Below are 19,327 nucleotides of genomic sequence, written 5' to 3'. Positions count from 1 at the left end.
CCTCACCACGCAAGAGCGCGCCCCGCGGCCCGCTGGGATTTGTAGTTCTACGCCAGCCACCATCCCCAGGCCCCTCCCCCGCGGTAGGGCCTGGGGGAGCTCGATGAAGTGAAGCATTGAGGGCGGCGTGCCTTCTCTCGCTTACTTTTTTGAGTGTTCTTTGAAAACGTCTAAAGAGAATAACGCAAATCTTTAAAAGCAAGGCAAAAATTTTAAAACATTACGGCACCCATCTTGGATGAAGGCAAACAGCACGCTGCCCTCATCCAAGATGGCGGCCGGGAGCCGGGCCGGCCGGCGCAGGGGCCGCCGGGCCGGCGGGGGTGTGTCGCTAGGGGCGTGAGGCGGTGGCGGCTCCGCCCCGGGCTATATGAGGCGGCGGTGGCGGCAGCGGGGAAGGCGGTGAGCGGCTGGTCGCGTGTGGGCGACATGGCTTTGCTTCGGGAGGACGCACAGAGCAAGGTGAGGGCGGCGGCCCAGGTCCAGCCGAGGCGAGCTGTGGGGATCCGTCCGTGCTCCGCTGGGCGGTGGGCCGCGCTCAGCGCCGGGCTGGCCCCGCGGGGTGTGACGGCGCTCCCCGCCCTCTCTTCCCCCCGCCGGCACCGGAGCAGTGGCAGGTTTTTATTTTGGTTCTTTTTAAGATTTGTGTTTCAGTTATTAGCTTTCGTTGTTCTTGGGCTGCTTGCGCCCTGCACCCGGGGTCTTCTGAGGATGGGTGAGCAGGGTGAGCGCGGGGTGCTGCCCCTGAGGGAAGACGGGCCTAGAGAAGGGTAAAGGGGGGAGAAAAAGGAAGGAAAAACAGGGTGGGAAGGAGGAGAAGGGGCTGCCCCAGGGCAGTGCAGGCTGTGAGCAGAACACCCAGTCTGTGGTGGGAGTAGGGTGACAAGCACAGCCTGGGTGCTGCTGGAGCTGGGCCTGCTCCTCAGGACCTGTGGCTGGGTGCTGGCGACGGAGTGCTGTGGGTGCTTCTGCTGGAGGCGTTGAAACTTGCTCTTCCTCAGTAGGTCAGCTGCCTTGTGTGTCTGTGACCAGCCTACCTGGTTGCGTGGCCTGTGTTAATGAGGCTGTCAGCTGTCACTTCACCTGTGATGCCTCCTTCCTTTGGCTGTCATGTTAGTAGCTGACTTGGTTTTCCTTTCTCTGTAGTAGTGTTGAAACTTTAAGTGCCAAGGAGGGTTATGCCTTTGACGGAGCATGGAGTGTAACCCAATGTTAAGACTCTCAACTTGTCAGGAAATGCATATTAAATACTAAAATAGGAACTTTATGAATTGATTTGTGTGCATGTAGATAGTGCTTTGAATTATTTCACATCTGGACAAGCTTCCTGGCTTAATCTACCTAGCCTATCTGGTTTAATAACTACCCCCAACATACCTTGAATAGAAGGTAAGACAGCTCTGTAACAGTCTGTGAGCTGCCTATTTGACTTTTATATTGTTGCATCCCAATGTAGTCTTGCATTGTGACTAAGCTTACCTCACTTGCAGGAAGATGACTTGTGCTTTAAGCTATTAAGGGTGCTTAAGTCTTTTCAGTCAGTGTGTTCTATAGCCTTTTGGAAGTTGTATATTATCTGACTTGAGGGCTAGAAATATACCTGCCTTGAATAACTTTTTGTGATAGCTTATTTTCATCAGCTTTTCTTGCATATGAATCTTAAAATAATCTTGATCCAGTGGAACAGACAAAAGTTTGAAGTGTTTTCTAGTTATTTGCTTTGAGCTGTGAACTTGCCAGTGCTTTAACCTTTCTGCTGTGTATGAAACTACTAGTATTCAAGTATCTGCCATTTGAGAGTACTGAGGTGAAAGTCTTTACGGGCTTGCAGGTCCTGCAGGTGATGGGTGGAGGGGAAGGTAAAATATCAGCCGTCTTGCAGCAATTGGTAACTGTGTTTCTGTGCCTTTCTTATTTAGCAGACAGGAATATTGGGGGGAGGAGATGATGTTCCCAAGTGAGGGCAGGAGAAGCTTCAAACTCTAATGCCAAAAGAACAAAGATTAACTAGCTTGTTTCAGGTAGTATGGCTGTCTTGGGATTCCAGCAGCAGTGGGGAGGATAAAGTACTCCTTTCTTGTCTGTTTCTGTTTAGCTAAAGAAACAGCAACATGGAACTGGTATGTGGCCAGTAGATAAAGCCTGTGCCTATAAAGGAAACTTCATTGGGTATTAACCTTAAATAGGAATCATTGGTAAGTATAAACTAAAAACTGACCCTGAGGTGGAAAAGCAGGAGAGGATCAGGATATGTAGGAAGAGGAAGGGAGGGTAGGATAAGGGTGATTGGAAGAGCAGTGGGAAAGATGGTGTAATCTGTCATGGGGAGGAAAAGGCACTTCAGAAAGTTACATGGGTAGTGGGACTGCCAGGATAACCTTGTGCAAATACCCTGGTATTTCATAATGTCAATGGCTTGATAGTATTTTAAAGGCTTCAGTCTGCAGTTACACTGTTCTAGGTTAAAATGCTGAGAGAGTATTGTAGCCCGCCTTTCTCAGAACAGTCAGTGGAAGACAAAATGGTGTAGCCTGGGACTTGCTGTTATCACTCCTGAACAGTGGTTCTTGGTGCTAGACAACTTCTACATGCTCTGGAGAGAATGAGGACCTACTAGATCTTGCTTATGCTTAGCAAGAAAACTGCTTCTGCATGCTGCTGGACCCAAAAGCAAGTAGGGAGATGAACCAGCAAGGTGAAAGCTGCTGGATAAGGATAACGTATACTGTCAAGGACACATAGCCTCCCTAAAGCTGGCCCAGCAGTTTGGTCTCATGTGACGACATTTCAAATCCATGGGAGGTGGAGAGCATGGTGAGGCTGTGTTGCTGAGACTCCCTACCACCAGCTCTGACCTCACTGCAGATCAGCAAAACATTCTTGTTGATGCTGATTGTGGCTGAGGGCTTTGTTTCTGTTGCACAATTTCCATTTTAGCTGGATGTGCTTTATGTTACAGATGGCATATGGGCTAACAGTGTCTAGCCATAGGCTGTGCTCTGTAGGCTGGCTGCTGCAGCAGGGTGGATTTGACCTGCACTGCCAAAGCTGTTTCACCCCTTGAGCTGAGGAAACAGTGGGTTAGGTGGAGATGTTCTGTGTGCTGCTAGGTGGGGCAAGATAAGCTACAGTCTTTTGCTAGGAATGTAGGATCCTTGAATGTTGCTAGTGTCCTTCCCACAGCTCCCTCCCTTTGTAAGGAGGTGAGTGACCACTTACGGTTTCTGTGGAGAGTGATGCAGAGATCCCTCAGACAGGAGAGCTAAGTGATCTGGTCAGCTTATTGCACAGCCAGTGGCAACAGGTGCTCTGGCTATAGAGGCTGCCTTCTGCTTACTTGGCAAGTAGTGCACTTGGTGAGGAATGCCATTTCAATGCAACTAAATTGAGCTGTTATTCCCTCTTTATCTTTGTTTAAAGCAAAATAATTCAGCCATTGCATCACTGGAGTTCTACTGTCCAAAGTCACAAATTTGGGAAATCACTTTCTGTGGCGTAAGTAGCAACATGGAAGCTGCGTGCAAGAAGGCTTATTCAATTTTCCTGGTTATAGGTAACTTGGACTACTTCAGGACTGTTTCACTGAATGTCAGAGAGCTAACAGCAAGTTAGCTGTGAAATTCAAGCTTCACATCTACTATATTGGCATGCAGTGTACTTTCAGACATATTTTTAGTATCTTGATTAAAGGGAATCTTAAGCCACTTGTGCTCGATACAACTGAAATGTGGTTCCAGCAACTAATGCCACTAATATCTGTCAGCCAGATACTCTGAGAGTCTGCTGGTTAACTCCTGGGTGTTGAAACAGGGCCCTCTGGAACTGAAGACTCTGTATAAACTGCCAGAAAGCATCATGATATGTTAGTGCTCTCTGGAGAGCACTTAAAATCCTTTAATTAGAAAGACTACTCTGTAAAAAGTAATGGATGCTGGGTAGTGGCAGATGTAATTACTACTGAAGTCTTGTTTGTGGCTGTTGCTTGAATGACAGCAGGGAGGTGATCAGTAAGAGAGGGGTTTTATAAGGTAGTTGGCAATAAGAAGAAAGCTCTGTAACATGTAAACCTTCATGGAAGGGCTCATTGCTCCTTCTGGGGGCCCAGCTATGTGGAAAACCCCTGGATTAATCTGACTGATAGCAAAACAAGAATCTGTATTTGTTCTCAAAATCAGATGTTTTACACAGTTGCTTGCAATGGCAGATTCTTTTGTTAGAATGCAGAAGTAACATTGAGTCATCCAGAACTGATATTAAAACAAAGAAGGGTGAGATTTTAAAAGCAGCAGCTCAGGCCACTCAACAGAGCTAAGCGGTTGATGGCGTTGTCTTCCACTGGATGCTTGCAAGTGTGAAGATGAGTTTGCACTGGGTGAGGTCTGATCAGAAACTTACGTCTATCAAGCTGAAGCCTGTGTAGCTGATGATAAGCACCAGATTCTATTTAAATGATCCAGCTCTTTTGTTTTTGGTAACATATCTAAGCAACAGAAAAAAAGCAAGTGCTGTAAAACTCTACCTGGATTGGTCAGAGTACTCCTCTCTGCTGTCTCTTCTCATGGGCTTCTAGATCAGGTGATTGTCATAGTGCCCTAATTAGTACCATAATAGCTATTTTTAGTCTTCTGGTCCTAAAGCTAGAAATACTAATCAATATGATGGCTGACTGTTATTCTGGAGGGCTCTGCTTGATGTCTTGTTCTAATATCCAGGTCAGTTGTGGTGGACAGTATCCTTACTGAACAGGGAAAATTTACCTGAATACTCAAGAAACCTTGGGAATCTGAATACAAGTCACTAAAGAGGATTGAGCCTAGAAGTGGAAGGCATCAGAGCAGCTGTAACAGTTGCTGTAGTAATTGCAAACCAGAAGCCTCTAAGCTCTTTCTGAGAAAGGGAAATGAGAGATGAAAGTGGGGGCATGGTGCTGGGCCTGGGTGAGTGTTTCAGATTGCAGCTCAACCCAGCTGTTTCCCCACTGTGCGGCTCTGGGAGTCACCACCCTCTGTACCTCTTTGGGCATGTGCTGTGAGTAAGGAATAATCTCTCACCAGCTGCTGAGCTTGGATTATATTCCACCCTGTCCCTCTGAGACTGTTGAGGGACAGACTGATTTCTGGTAACTGGGATAAGGAAGCTTCAGTTCTCTTGCCCACTGCTTTGAGTGCAGAGAGGAAGCAATAAAGTCCTAGCAGAGAAGTACCTCCAGATACAAAGGAGCTGCCAGGCTCGGCAGACTGGAGAGCTCAGATGGAGTAGTTTCCTGGGAAGAGCTTATGCTGGGTACCTGCTGTGATAAAGGAATAAGCCTGGTGCCTGGAGATGAAAGTTTAATTCCTCTGCTCTGCACAGCCTTCATATGACCATAAGCAAGCTGGTCCTCATTCCTGCTTGTGAGATGGACGTAGGAGAGATGGTGGAATGAAAGGTCCTGAGATGCCAATGCTGCAGGAGCAGGTGCTTGTGTTGGTCAAGGGTTGGTGTGGAACATCTGCTGTAGGTGCAGTGGTTTAATGCCTTATGGAGTGGTGGTAACAAGAGGGGGGCTTCTTGCTTCTAGTTTATTGGAGAAATGCTGCCCCAGCCCTTTCTGTAGGGAAACAAAGCACTCTGTCCTGAAGTCAGACAGTGTGAATGCTTTCTTTGTAGTCTGAGCCTTGCTGCTGTGATTGTGTAATTCTAAAGGTCTCTGGCCTGGAGTTAGGAGCCCACAGTGACCCTCACAAAACTAGAGCAGACCAGTGGTTTTATAATCGTATGTTTCTTACGGCTCCAGGTCCTTTACTGAACACCAGACTCCTGAAGGGTGAAAGTTATAATACCGTGCTGTCTTCAAACAGGTATACACTTGATGTTTGAGCCTGCAGTGGCCTGGCTGGGGCAATAAGCTCTCCTGCAGTAGTGTGCCTGGGGATTGTTGAAGCTGTAGGTTACATGTTCTTGTCCCATTGCCTCTGCAGTTTATAGTGCTAATGCAGGGGAGAGATGCCTGTGACATGTGAACTGCTTTATTCTGACAAAGCAGTACCATCTTGTACTGCCATATCTGCCCATCTCTCGTGCAGGCAACTACCAGGCACAGAGGGGTATGCAGGCAGCATCTAATTATGGGGTACCTTCTCCACAACACTTAGTAAGAAAGTTCACAAATTCAGGATTCTCTGACTTGTGTAATCCTTTCCCTCATTTAGCTGAGAGGAAGCAGTTTCCTTTGGCTTATCATACTTTCCAGACTCAGCAGTTCATATTGTTAGCACTGCTGATTCTTTTCAGACAGTAAAGATAAGTAAGCAGGATGCAAAACACTGGGGTCTGCATCTCACTGCTCTGGCTGCTAGTGTTATCTGGCTGGGAAACATGGACCAATTTGCCTTTCATTCAGTTGGCAACAGACAGTGAGCTGTGTTCCCAGTGAAACTGATGTCAGTATGGTGGCCTTATACCTATCCTTCCTTTAGTGCTTGAATAGGGTAGCTTCTGCCTAAACCAGTGTCAGTGACCTCTGAACCAAACACTTTTGTGCTGTTTGGTCTGTGCCTTCCTAGCAAGTCCCAGAATCACATGCCTGTAGGGGAATATAGTCTGTCCCATAAAGTGGCTGAAGAGAAGCAGTTGTTTGGTTGGAGTCCCACCTTGTCCATTTGCACATGAGCAGTGCTGGGACTGTTAAGAACTGTGTTCCAGGGCATGCTCTGTAAGCTCAATGTCCTTTCTTGCTGCCAAGGCAATAGCTGGATGAGACAAAGGCATTTTGTCCTACAAAAGTCAGAATGGGAAGCTCAATGTGCTGCATACGTCTTTCCGTAGTCATAAGGCTTAAAAAGGATCTCCTTCTAACTCTAACAGCTAGCGTGCAACAAATAGAGGTCTTTTTAGCATGGCTGGAAGGATGAGGGTAGAGCGGCTAGCGTATCCCTTACTTCTGCATGAGAGCCTGATCATAGATGATAGCAGTAACCGTCAGTGGTAGTGAGAGTCTAGGCAGGGACAGGCTGGATAGAGGCAAGTGCATGCTAGCCTGACAGCTGTGTCCTCTGCAGGCAGCCAGAGGGACTTACTGTCTACCAGATCTGGGCTGTAGTACAGATGGCCAGACTAGGGGGAGGGAGTTTCCAAAGCTTTTGAAAGCAAGGTTTTACCCTAAAAAGGGCAACCTCTCAACAGTTCTTATACAGCTTTACAGAAGCTTAAGGCAGCATTCAAGCTATCTGTGATATGACATGATTGTTCAGATGCTGTCTGGCACTGTTTGCTTGTGGACTTCAGTGCTGAAATTTGTGCTTAGCAGGTGGTTGGGGTAAGCTCCTGGCTGCTGGGGTCTGTATGCTACTGTGCTGCAGGGTGGTGAAACAACATCAGTTGTGGACCAGTTCTTGAGCTTGCTTTCCTGGGAAGGCATTCAGAATTATCTCTATAAAGGATAGCCTTGGGATTCAGCCTGGCTCTGGCAGTCAATCTTCAGCAAACTTCCTGTGTTGTGACCTTGATCTCTGGCAGTTTCTCCCTTATGCAGAAAATAAGAATGGTTTGTTAGGCTGCAGCACTACAACACAGGAGGGCCTCTTAGAAGGCAGGTTTCAAAGCACAGGAACTACCATAATGCTAAGGTTCCTGCATGCTTCTGGAAAACAGATGACTGAAGCTGGTGATCACTAGTGTCTAATAGCTTGTAAAAGTCTATTCCTTGGTATCTAAACACATGATTCTACCTGATGTAAGGCCTGGATGTATGCATTAATCTTAGGCATACCCAGTATAGATTACTAAACTTTTTTGCTTGCTTCTGAGGTCCTGTAACCAATTGAAGCCATTTATTTTCAGTGGTTGGGTACAAGCAGTGAAGTACAACCTGATGAAGGAAGCTCAAATTGTAAATCGGAGAGAGAAATGTGCTGGTGTCTATGCTGAATCTTACTGTTGATGAGCACAATCTGGCCACTTCCCTGGCTTCCCAGAACAGGGCGGAATGCTGAGCATCCAGGCCTCATGTGCTCTGAGCTGGAAAGCGCTGTCCTTGTAAGAATTTCAGTAGGATTATGACTTGAGGATGTTAGTGGTGTATAACCTAGAGCATCTTCAACTGAGAAGGCTATTTCACTGGATTAGGAAAGTTTAAGTGCGGTTGAAATTGTATTCTGGGTGTAGGCTGTTGGAATGAAGAAATAAGTCCCCAGAGGAAGATGCTGACTCTGTTTAAGGCCTGTCTGAAGCACTGGGAAGGCAAGTCTGTTCTTCATTGAACCTGGTATGATGTGAGGCCTCCTGTAAAACATTCCTCATGTAGTGTGCTTGGAAACCTCTTCTGAGGTGCTCCAAGTGGGGGGAAAAAAATAGCATTAAAATGTTGCCGGACGCAAAGCCTTGTCTAGGAAGGTTAAGACAAGATCTTGATGTAGGAGAGGAACAGGCTTGCAGCTTCAAGTAGTAAATAGCTTTTTGTAAAGCAAAGCTCATCTTTGAGGCCAGTTCTTGTACCAGCTTACTGGGTCTTTATTTCATTCCTGTTAGAATGCACATTTACTATTAGTAACATGATGCCAGGTATCCTGAAAATAAAACGGGTGCAGTGTTAGTGCTACAGCGTTCTTGTGTTCTGGTCCTTTTTCTGGCAAACAATTGGCTCCTAGACTTTATGGGAGTCTAAAGAGGTTACATGCCCCGTTTTTCCCCAAGGTCAGCTGTTCTGCCACATACTGTGGGGGCACAGGGTAATGAAGGGGGAACTACTAGGGTGGTTGTGATCTTCTAAATGGCATGATAGGTTTCAGCTCAATGTGCTCTGAGTAAACAAGCTGGAGAAGTACTTTTGTTTCCTCTGTTTGGATGGGAAGGCTTGTCAGTGATGTGCTGGTAGTGTCAAGGCTGTCATGCTTGTCCATATGTGCTGTTCCTGGAGGCAGTGGTTTAGTGCAATGTGGTTCTTGTTGACAGCAGATGATTAGTCTAGCTTCACTAAATCTACATGATCCTTGACCAAGGCTTATACTGTGCATTGTGTTGCAGCTGAGGTCTGTATCTGTAGACCTGAACATTGATCCTTCTCTCCAAATTGATATACCTGATGCTCTAAGTGAAAAGGACAGAGTGAAGTTCACTGTGCATACTAAGGTAAGATCATGGTGTAGAAAGTGGTCTTCATAAATTTGTGCCAGTAATCTGTATTTGCAATACACGTACCTGTAAAGATGGGCTTGGCAATGAAGGAAATCTAATTAGATGGAGCTTTACCACTTAAAGGTGGTGTGAGGGTATACTCTGAGGTATATGCAGAAACTTCAGATTACTTAAGACTTGAACGATCTCTAAATAGAGACAATGTAGCTAATACACTAGATTGGCTTTGCTGAGGAATCCTAGCTTGACACCAGAAGGCTGGGAGGTAGGGGTGGGGAAACCAGCTACTTGGAAGCTTCACAGAATAAACTGCATTAATGCTGTTCCACAACAGTGCTTTTTCTTTAAATAGTCTCCTTAGTAGTAAGGCTCTCAAATGTGTGCCAGCTCAGCTAAAAGGGAGTAGGCGAAGCTCTTACTAAGCAAAATAGCTTCCTTTGGAAACAGACAGCACTGTTTCTAAAAGCACTAATTTACAAAACAGTAGGGCTTCTATATCTTCTCTTCCAGACTATGCTGCCAGCTTTTCAAAGCCCTGAGTTTTCAGTTACAAGGCAGCATGAAGACTTTGTGTGGCTGCATGATACACTCACTGAAACCGAGGAGTATGCAGGACTCATTGTAAGTACTTCCTAAAAAATGTAATTCTAAATGAAAGGGTATGGTGATTTAAAGTGCATACTAGTAAGGACATGAAGTCTGCTTTACCAGTGTTACTAGTGTTTCATAGCTGTGGTAGTCTTTGGCAATTAAGGCAGAAGGAAGCATAAACAACTTGAATGGTATAGCTCTGTCTTAAATTTCTGCTTAACTTGGAGCAGCAAAAAAAGCTCAATGCTCTGAGTTCCCAACTCTAAGGTGGTATTAATATCTGCCTGAAGATAGCACAGTGATATACTCTATTAAATATAGCCTGTGTGTTCTGTCATGATTCTTTAGGAGGCCCTGTGGACCACAGAAGATGGCTGGCTATGGATGGGTTAGAGAGGCTGTTCTTAGTTGTTTTCTTCCTGGGGCAGGGGTAGCACAGAGCTGGGAGAGGCAAACAGGGACCTAGACGTCAATGTGCCTTTAGAATTCCTGGGTGCAGAGCCTTGCTGGCTTGCCATTACCAGGCAAAAGGGCCTCCTTCAAGAGAAGGCTAGAAGCAATTGTAGGAAACTTTATTTGCTAGCATCTATCACTAACCAATTCCTTGGCCAGATACCTCCAGCACCTTCAAAGCCTGACTTTGATGGTCCCAGAGAGAAGATGCAGAAGCTAGGGGAAGGAGAAGTGTCTATGACAAAAGAAGAGTTTGCCAAAATGAAGCAAGAGCTAGAAGCGTAAGTAGAACGCATCAACTGTGAAAAGCTGCACTTAAAGAAGCCTCCTGGGAGAGCAACTTATTTTGTGGTAACTGATCCTTGAGTGTGACTGTTTTGAAGGGTGTCTGCTGCTGCATAATCTTTAAAATCCTGGAGCTGTGGTGTTGCCAAAAGTTCCTCTCAAACTGGGAAAGCTTCCTAGCTAAAGAGATTGAAAAGAGCTTCTCTATCACTAGCTAGCTATTTCAGAAGCGTGCTGTTGAATATTTTCACTGGATAAACTTAAAGCAATTCTTTGTATATTGAAGAAGGCAGTACAAGAGGGGATCTCAGTCTGTTCTTTTTCAGTGAATACCTCGCTGTCTTCAAGAAGACTGTATCATCACATGAAATCTTCCTTCAGCGGATTTCTTCTCATCCTGTGCTCAGCAAAGATCGCAATTTTCATGTTTTCCTGGAGTATGACCAGGATGTAAGACACCTTTTTTTTTTTGTCCCCTCCTTTCAGAGTGAGGCAAGGTATTAGGAGTACTGTCACTTTTCTGGGCACAGTCAGAATGTTATGTAAATCTATCTGCAGCATCAGCAAGAAGATATTGCCAGTACTTCTGTGAAATAATTAAGGGATGAAAGCATGACCTTTAGACCTTCTTCTGCTAGAAATCTCAGTGTTTCTTAATCCAGGTCAAGTTGGCTAGGAAGCCACCTTTGTATGTCGTGACATCTTAGGAACAAGTATTGTTCAGGTGTGCTTGTGCTGTGTGTTGCCTAGTCCTAAAATGGAAGAACGGAGGTGTATTAAAGTTAGTACTGCATATCTTTTGTTACACCTAATTGAGTGATGGAGGCTGATCCGAGATACGTAAGGAGAAACTTAGTCCTTTCTGGGAATGGGGAAAATCTGTGACACAGAATAGTCGAACAAGTTCATGTCAAGCTATTTGTTACATGAGCCATCTTTGTACAGCTTATGGGTATTATGGAGAGCTTGGAAATCAGCCTGCTCTGTCATATGCTAGATATAAATGATTTTACAATACTGCAAGTGTCAAAATAGTCACTTTTTCCCCACCTTGGGATGACTTTAAAGCTGTCCTGGCCTCTCTGTTGCAGCTGAGTGTTCGGAGGAAAAACACAAAAGAGATGTTTGGTGGCTTTTTAAAAAGTGTGGTAAAGAGTGCTGATGAAGTTCTCTTCTCTGGAGTCAAGGTAAGGTAGTTGGTTTACCTTTTACTTAGCGTAACCTGGATTGTTTCTTTCCTCCCACTCCAGGGCAGTTAGTTATGTCTGCTTCAGGCTGGGTGTGTGTGAGGCTCAGTTATTAATGCTGACCGACCTTGTTACTGCTGTCCCAAGTTGGGTGGAGTAGCCCATGTTAATTTTGACTTCTACAGCAATAAGACATTGACAATACAGGCTGTTAAATTTTTAAGTGTATATTTAAAGCTTCTGGTAGATGTACAAGAGTTGCCTTAATACCTGATACTGGTGAGGAAGAAGAAATTGCACCTCCAGCAAATGTGCCTGTGGCTGTTGTCTACTTCAGAGCTCTGAACAAACATTATTTATGGGTTTCTGCTTGTACTAGATGAGATCAAATACCAAAGACTCCTGTAACTGGTCCAGCTTCAGCTTTTCTATCATGTTGCCGTGGTAGCTCTTTCTAATAGAGTTGCTGTCCTAAACATTACCGTACACATAATGTTTGTGGATGTGAAGCAAGCTTGTAAACTGCTTACTGCTTAACTACTGTGTTGCAGCAGGCCTGGGAAATAAAATTCCAACAGTTCGTAGCTCTCTGATACCAACTTACTGGTTGCTTCAGACAACATGCAGTTTTGAGTAGTTGAGTGTCAAGTCCACCTTCACTTCATTATGAAGAAACTTGCCAAACAGCTTGGTTTGTCAAACCCTTGGCTCAGGGTCTTGTCCTGAACTCTGCTCTTCAATAGAGACAGGCATAATGCTCAGGTGGCTATGGTTATTTCTTTGGCTCTTCTGAAAATAGGGAACAGCTTGTATTCTGCAGTAATGTAACTGACTTAAGAGGTCATACTCTCTTTCAGGAGGTAGAAGACTTTTTTGAGCAAGAGAAGACTTTTCTTGTAAACTACTACAACAGAATCAAGGATGCGTGTTCAAAAGCAGATAAGATGACAAGATCTCACAAAAGTGAATCTTTTCAAAGACCTTTCTAAAGACCTTGCAGACTTGCTGATTTCAGCCTGAAAACCTTGTCGTCTTCTTCTTGCAGATGTTGCAGATGACTATATTTATACTTCAGCTTGCTTGAACAGCCTGGCACTAGAAGAACCTACAGTTATCAAAAAGTAAGCAATTCTAACTATTCATAAACATATCTTGAGACTGGGAATATCAAGTTCCTTCTGTAAAATCCAGGGGATTGAGTCATAGCTGGTTTGAGTTTCTTGAATTTCAAGCAAGTGGCATTGAAGCTTTCTTTCCTCTGCTGCTCCTAGTGCAACAGACCTAAAATTATCAGTTGCATCTGACTCTTAACAAGCTGATCTTTTGCTAGTTGTGCCCTAGAGCTGAATTGTGCTAGTCATCAAAGCTCCTAAACAGAAGTCTCCTTGAATTTTTTTTTCAGGTCACAAACTCCCAAAGAATATGGGAGGAAGCAGTTATGTATCTGTGTTCTAATGTGCTGTTAAATTCAACCACAGCTTATACTAGGCCTATGTTATCTTCTGGACCTTCGAAGTTCCAGAATAAGAGTTTTTTAAGCTATGGGAGCCTAATCACCTTTTCTGAGGTGAATTCTTCCACCTCTCTAAACTTTGCTATCAATTTACCAAGACCTTGTTAAAACAGTATACACCTGAATAAAAAAAGATGGTTCATCCCTCTTAGAGTAGCAGCAGGGAATTTTTCCACAACACTTTCCTGATCTAAAGATCAGTGTTACTTTAAATGGTGTCTAGCTGCTCAACTGTACTAGTCTATTAGGCTGCAATCAGCACTTCTTGCTTTGAACATTTTGTCCAGGTCTTTGCCTAGACCTGAGTACTTTTCAAGCTGTTGTCTGGGTCTATATGGAGGAGTAAACATCAACCTTCAGATTTTTTTTTCCTGTCAGTTGATCCTGGCATTTATCAGACTAAGAAGTATCTAAAACTTATATGCAATTATTTTTCCCCTAGGTACTTGTTGAAAGTTGCTGAGCTCTTTGAGAAACTCAGGGTAAGAGAAGTTTTGGGGAGAAAAAAGAATATATGAATCTGGATGTTGCTGTTCCCTGTTAAGTACCAATTATCTGATCTTTTCTGCAGAAGGTAGAGAGTAGAGTTTCATCTGATGAAGACTTAAAGCTCTCTGAACTGTTGAGATACTACATGCTCAATATAGAAGCTGCTAAGGTAAGAATAGCTTTTTGAAGCTTAGTTTTATTATGGACATCATGACTCACTCATGGTATTCTTTGTGCTTTAAGAAGACAGGAAGGTGGACCCTTGTTCTGCCTAGCAGTGTGGGACTCCTAAACCACAGCAGAGTTTAAAAAATATATATTGGCTAGCTGCAATCCAGCCCATTTACAGAAGGGCTGTTTAAGATCTCTGACCTGTTTTATTTTGGCATGTGGAGAGGAAGAACTATTAGACTTCTGTACATAAGCTAGAGCAAACTGAATTTGAGCTTTCAGCAGAATTCTAACCTTTCCCCTGCCTGAGTAGTCATGACTTGTCAGTAAAACTGATGATGGCTAATTAAAAGTCCTGAAGTAAATCCCAACTCTTGAAGTATTTCATTATGAACGTGCAGTAACATGTGAAGGCTATTGGAGTCTGGACTTCCAAGAGGGGTTTGGTAAACTGATGTGACTGCAAAAGCCTTGCCAACAACTCTTTTCTAACCAATACTTGACTTGGCAAGGGGGTGACTATGCTGAGAAATGGTATCTAGGTATAACCTGATCGGCCTCTTCATCTAGTGTCATACTTCTAATGTCATGTACCCTGGAACACTCACTGCAGACTCCCTCTGTGTGGGGTACTGCTATTTATATATTAAGACTATACTGCTGCTATATTAGAAAGGAATTGGTGCTGAGACCTGTACTGCATTTCATGTCCAGGTCAGTATAGCACTTCAGTCAAACTGTCAGATCTCCAATGTTTACTTGATAGTGTATCCCTTACTGGAAGTAGACTGAGGGAATTCAGAAAGTCCTGTTACTCCTTAGTGAAGAGGCCCACCTCACAGAAGGATAAAGCTACTTTAAGGGAACAAGCGATGTCCACAGTAGCCCTCAGACTTCCTTGACTAAGGCACAAGTGGCTGTCCTGAATACTTGATACTGTGCTGGTGAAAGGCTTCTGTTGCTATGCTAAGAGCATAGCAGGTTATAATAGCTTGTTGGAAGAAGCAGAATCTGGTGCTGAAAGAAGTGAAACCTTCTGTTGTTTAAGGTAGTTGTAACCTCAATTTGGGAAGTAGTCCTCTTAAGGCTTTGCACTATTCCTGTGTACTTTCAGGATCTTCTGTACAGACGTACAAGGGCTCTTGTTGACTATGAAAACTCAAACAAAGCTCTAGATAAAGCCAGACTAAAGAGCAAGGACGTCAGGCTGGCTGAGGCACATCAGCAGGATTGTTGTCAGAAGTTTGAAAAGATTTCAGAATCTGCAAAACAAGGTAAAACAGGCTTTGCTGTATTTATACTGAAGGGAAATGTTAAGGCAGTCCAGGTCTCCATCTGACTTCTGGCTGATGAAGCCTTCTGAATGCTCTCCTGAAGCAAGTAGTCTGCACATCCCAAGGGCAGTATAGATGCCTGTAAAATTAAGGCAGCTAAATATTTTTAAGAATGGTTGTCTGAAGCAGAGCAATGTCAGTACTAGACCAACCTTAATTATAAGCCCCTAGTACTTGCTTTCAAGACTGAACTCTTGTTCTCAGCCTCCACCTGAAGGGTAACTACTCAGGCTTCTGATTATCTCAATTAGAAGAGCAAACAGACTTTTGCTCTGTCCCAGTACAGCTGAGTGCCTCATACAGTTTCAGATGCTGGTTCTTAGTAGATGCCTTTGGACAATACACAACAGAAGAAACATGCTTTCATGGTATACATGCCACTCCTTTAATGTTCTTGGTTTTTTAGATGTTCTGTGTTCTCACAGAGCTCATGTGGCTGGCTTCTGTTTTGTTCCAGTTGTCTTCCTACAAAACCTTTCTGTCTTAGACAAGCTGTCTGTTTCCCCACCAAGATGTCAGTGTCATATGATGAATGCATCTTCCGGCTAGAAACAGCAAGACTAACTGTTGAAGATTTTGTAGTCAAATACTGTAACTAGAGCTGTACAACAGAACTCATGAAACATAAGGGGCATTACTGAAACTTCAGTCACACTTTACATCTATTTTACCTCTGTTTGTTCTTCTTTCCCCACAGAACTGATGAGCTTCAAACAGAAGAGAATAGCTGCATTCCGCAAAAACCTAATTGAAATGGCAGAACTGGAAATAAAACATGCAAAGGTGTGTTCTTTTTGGAATTTAACAGGCATAGCTTGAGAGAAGTGAGTACTGTGTAACTTAGAGGATTTACTGGGTTCCCTCTAGAACTAGGAAGTATTAAATAGAACAGCTGAGCTCTTTAGCTGAGATTGGTAGAGGGGAAGGAAAGAAATGAAAAGCTGTAGGTATAGTGCATACAAAAACCAAATGCTGACAGTCTTATCTGTCCCATGCAGGAAAACTGTTTTCAGCTTGTCACTCCTAGGATGCCAGCCTATTGTACTGCAGGTGAAGTCTCAATTTTGCAGGTGTACACAACAGCTTACCTAACTTCCCATGAGGCAGCCTCATCTGTGGGGTTTGACCCCGCCTGCATCTAGAAGCAGCTGCTGCTTCAAGAGTTCCCGAGTGCTGTGAGAGCACATCCTGCAGCTTGTGGTCTAGCTATCAACCTTTCTCACTTGGCTTGTCAGTGAAGGGGGCACTGGCTTTGTAGCAACCTCTGCCAAGCTTTACTGAGTAGGATTTTGAAGCAGGCTGTGGAGACCACACCATATACTGCCAGCCTAATCCAGGAAAGTGTACAAAAGGTTACAGACTCTGCTAATTTAGTGTAGAGAACAAAGCAGAAAGCCTCAGGAAGAGGTAATTGTGCATCCTCAGCTTCTTTTGAAGAAGGAAAGTCTAATTTCCCACTCCCTGAGAGTCCTGAACTTCATCACAGGTAGCTACTTCATTGCTGACCTTGAATGTGACATGCAAAAGGCTTGACAATGCTGCTCAGTTTGGCCCACTTTAAAAACTTACTACTCTTTCTTGCCCCTCTCCCACAAACTGTTATGGTTGCAGGTGTACAGGAAGAGGCAGATTGCAGACTGCATGATCTGACTTTGATGCTTTATTGCCTGAATGCTTGTCTTTGCAGTATAAGCTCTTTAGCATTGTCACAGGCTACAAAACTCTGGGATGGACCTACTATTTCAGAAGCTACTACTGTGTGGAAGGCAGGATCTAAATTGTCAGTCATACTCATCTGAAATTAATTCTCTTCCTTTCCAGAACAATGTCTCTCTCCTGCAAAGCTGTATTGACTTGTTCAAGAACTAAGGCGCCTTACTCTGAAAAATGTGAAAAAAGCATCAATTGCACTCAATGGACAGGGGCAACTTATTGGCTTGATTTCATTAGCTTAAAATAAATATTGTCACTGAGATTGTTTGACTAATACTTAAATATGTTGATAGTGATGCATTGACTTTCTTGGTATAAATGGGAGCTGGATTGTGTATGAATTGTCTGGATGTAGCTAAACATCCTGTTGGCTGATAACTCAAAATGAGTCAAATGTAAGAAATCAATTTGCTGTTGACTGACTTCATCTAGCAGAAAACATTTTCTGAGGAGAACTCCTTTTTTGCAGGATCATAAAGTAATCTATCTCTTCATAGCCCTGATATATTTAAAACTTGCAAGTGGAGTGACTTGTATAAGTGTAGTAATTTTATAAAGTAAATATCTTAACATTCCACTTCCCAGGCAGATTTCTACTACAATATATTTTGAATTTCTATAACTACATTCAGTATTTGTACACTTGGGCAATACAGCAAATAAAGATGTCTGATACAACAAGCTGTTGTATGCCAAGACTTTGTGTGGGACGTAAAAAGACAAACTGAGGCTTCAGGCACAGCCATATTACAAATTAGATTCATATTCATTCAGAATACTAGAGATATTTTACTCAGTAGGACTGTTCTTTGAATGGGTGTTGACATGAAATGTGGGGGCTTCACATCATGTTGCTGTTTGAGTAGCTCTTAAAGTTTTACTTCCTAAATGCTGCACACCAAGGAAACCAAGCCTTTCAAAAGCATTGATATATATAGATGTCTTGGACTCCTTCAGACTACTTTACAATGTTACATATTTTGCCAAACTTTATGCCACCTGCTAGCAACAAGAGGCTGTTTAAAACTTCAGGGTTTCTGGAAGCATAGCCCTTGCCTGTCTTCTATAAGATAAACCTCCTTAAACTTAGTATGGCCAACTGGGTGTACATCGCGCCATAGCTGAGCCAACTTGGCCTATAAATCCCAGGGTCATCCTTCCACAGGTTGGCTATCATTTGGGATATGTAGATATAGGTCAGTGAGCCCTAGCCTTCTAAAGGCAGCTTTCTGAGAGAGAAGAATATCTGAGCCTTGCTTAATTTCTTGTGACTAATCCTCTAATCATGCTCAAAGTAGGCTATGTGGGTATGGTCTGGACAGACTGCCTGAAGCAGCTTCAACCAGAGAAGGTTTGAGGGTGGGCAGCTCAATGGCAGTATCCAAGGATTGTTTAACAGTTTACTTTTCTGTGATCTATTGCTTTTTCTTTTTGGTACCCCATGAAAACTATGAGCTTTTACCAGCCACACCATCCTGCAGCAGTGTTGCTGAAAAATGTCTGAATTCTGTCTCCTTTTACCTTTGTCTGACAGGAACAGTTTCAACTTGTGGTTGATCAAGGTTTCTGGAGTTTGCTCAGCTTCTGCCCAAATAATTTGTATATTGTATATTGTTTGTGGGTATGTGGTCCCTATATAGAAGAGAGTTGATAGGCAGCATCACTCACCTACAGCAGATGTCAAACTCCTATCCACTTGTCCTGGGGCAACTAGTGGCCCCCTAGCTGGACAATTCATGCTGGCAAAGCTTTGGCTTTTCCTAAACATGCATTCTGTGCCTCTTGCCCTCATTTTTGACTGCTTCATCCTAGGCTCTGCTGGTGTGCCAGCTGTGCCAGGATGAGCTGCTCCCAGTGTGCTGTGGCTCTCAGAAGCCATGGTTGCTTTGTGGCCTTTTGCACCTATTGCCTAGGGCACGTGAGAAGTAGCATCTTGCTTATGCTGCTTTACTGTAAAATAATGTTATATGCTGGGTCTTTCTGAACCTAGCTCCAGTAGCTGGGTGGTCTTTGTGAATCAAAGTCAGTAGCCAGAACTTGCAGCCTATACCAAACTGCCTTTGGGCTCAATCTGAAGTTGAGCTGTGTTTATCCTAAACTACCTCAACTCTCTTCAAAGGCCTTTCTTACTTTCCCCAGAGGAAGGCTGCCACTAGTATTGATGTGACAAAACTTTGTCCCTACTCCATAAGTAGTCTAGACTATTGTGGGCTTCATGCACTGCCGGTAACAGTGTGTTTGAAGCTTTATGTGAAACACACTTTAAAAAAATCTTACAGAGCTTTTCAATGAGATGTTTGTGGTCTAAATTTTTGACACAGCTTGACTCAGATTAAAGTATTAATCTGATCACATTAAAAGTATGCAAAAGGCTTTGAATGCAATTATGGCTTTATACTGATGTTGTAGTTATAATTAATTTACAGTAACTGCAAGAAATGGTAGCTATAAAGCAATCTGCCAATAACACTGTTGCT

The 19,327-nt window shown here is 43.7% G+C and overlaps 1 protein-coding gene across 1 annotated transcript; it reads left to right on the top strand.

Annotated features, from left to right (window-relative positions):
- Nucleotides 1–324: 324 nt before the first annotated feature.
- Nucleotides 325–17,531, top strand: SNX5 (sorting nexin 5). The gene is made up of 13 exons (XM_075088597.1): nt 325–462; nt 9,004–9,108; nt 9,625–9,735; nt 10,318–10,439; nt 10,770–10,893; nt 11,535–11,630; nt 12,488–12,593; nt 12,676–12,751; nt 13,586–13,625; nt 13,715–13,801; nt 14,918–15,077; nt 15,835–15,920; nt 16,959–17,531. Exons 1-13 carry the CDS (start codon nt 430–432, stop codon nt 17,004–17,006), a joined length of 1,194 nt encoding a protein of 397 aa, XP_074944698.1. The 5' UTR covers nt 325–429; the 3' UTR covers nt 17,007–17,531.
- Nucleotides 17,532–19,327: the final 1,796 nt, after the last annotated feature.

The sequence above is a fragment of the Phalacrocorax aristotelis genome, chromosome 3 (genome assembly GCF_949628215.1).
Source record: "Phalacrocorax aristotelis chromosome 3, bGulAri2.1, whole genome shotgun sequence".
In the NCBI taxonomy this organism is placed as follows: domain Eukaryota; kingdom Metazoa; phylum Chordata; class Aves; order Suliformes; family Phalacrocoracidae; genus Phalacrocorax; species Phalacrocorax aristotelis.
The sequence above is the reverse complement of the archived record's forward strand: the minus strand, read 5'-3'. Positions and strand labels throughout refer to the sequence as shown.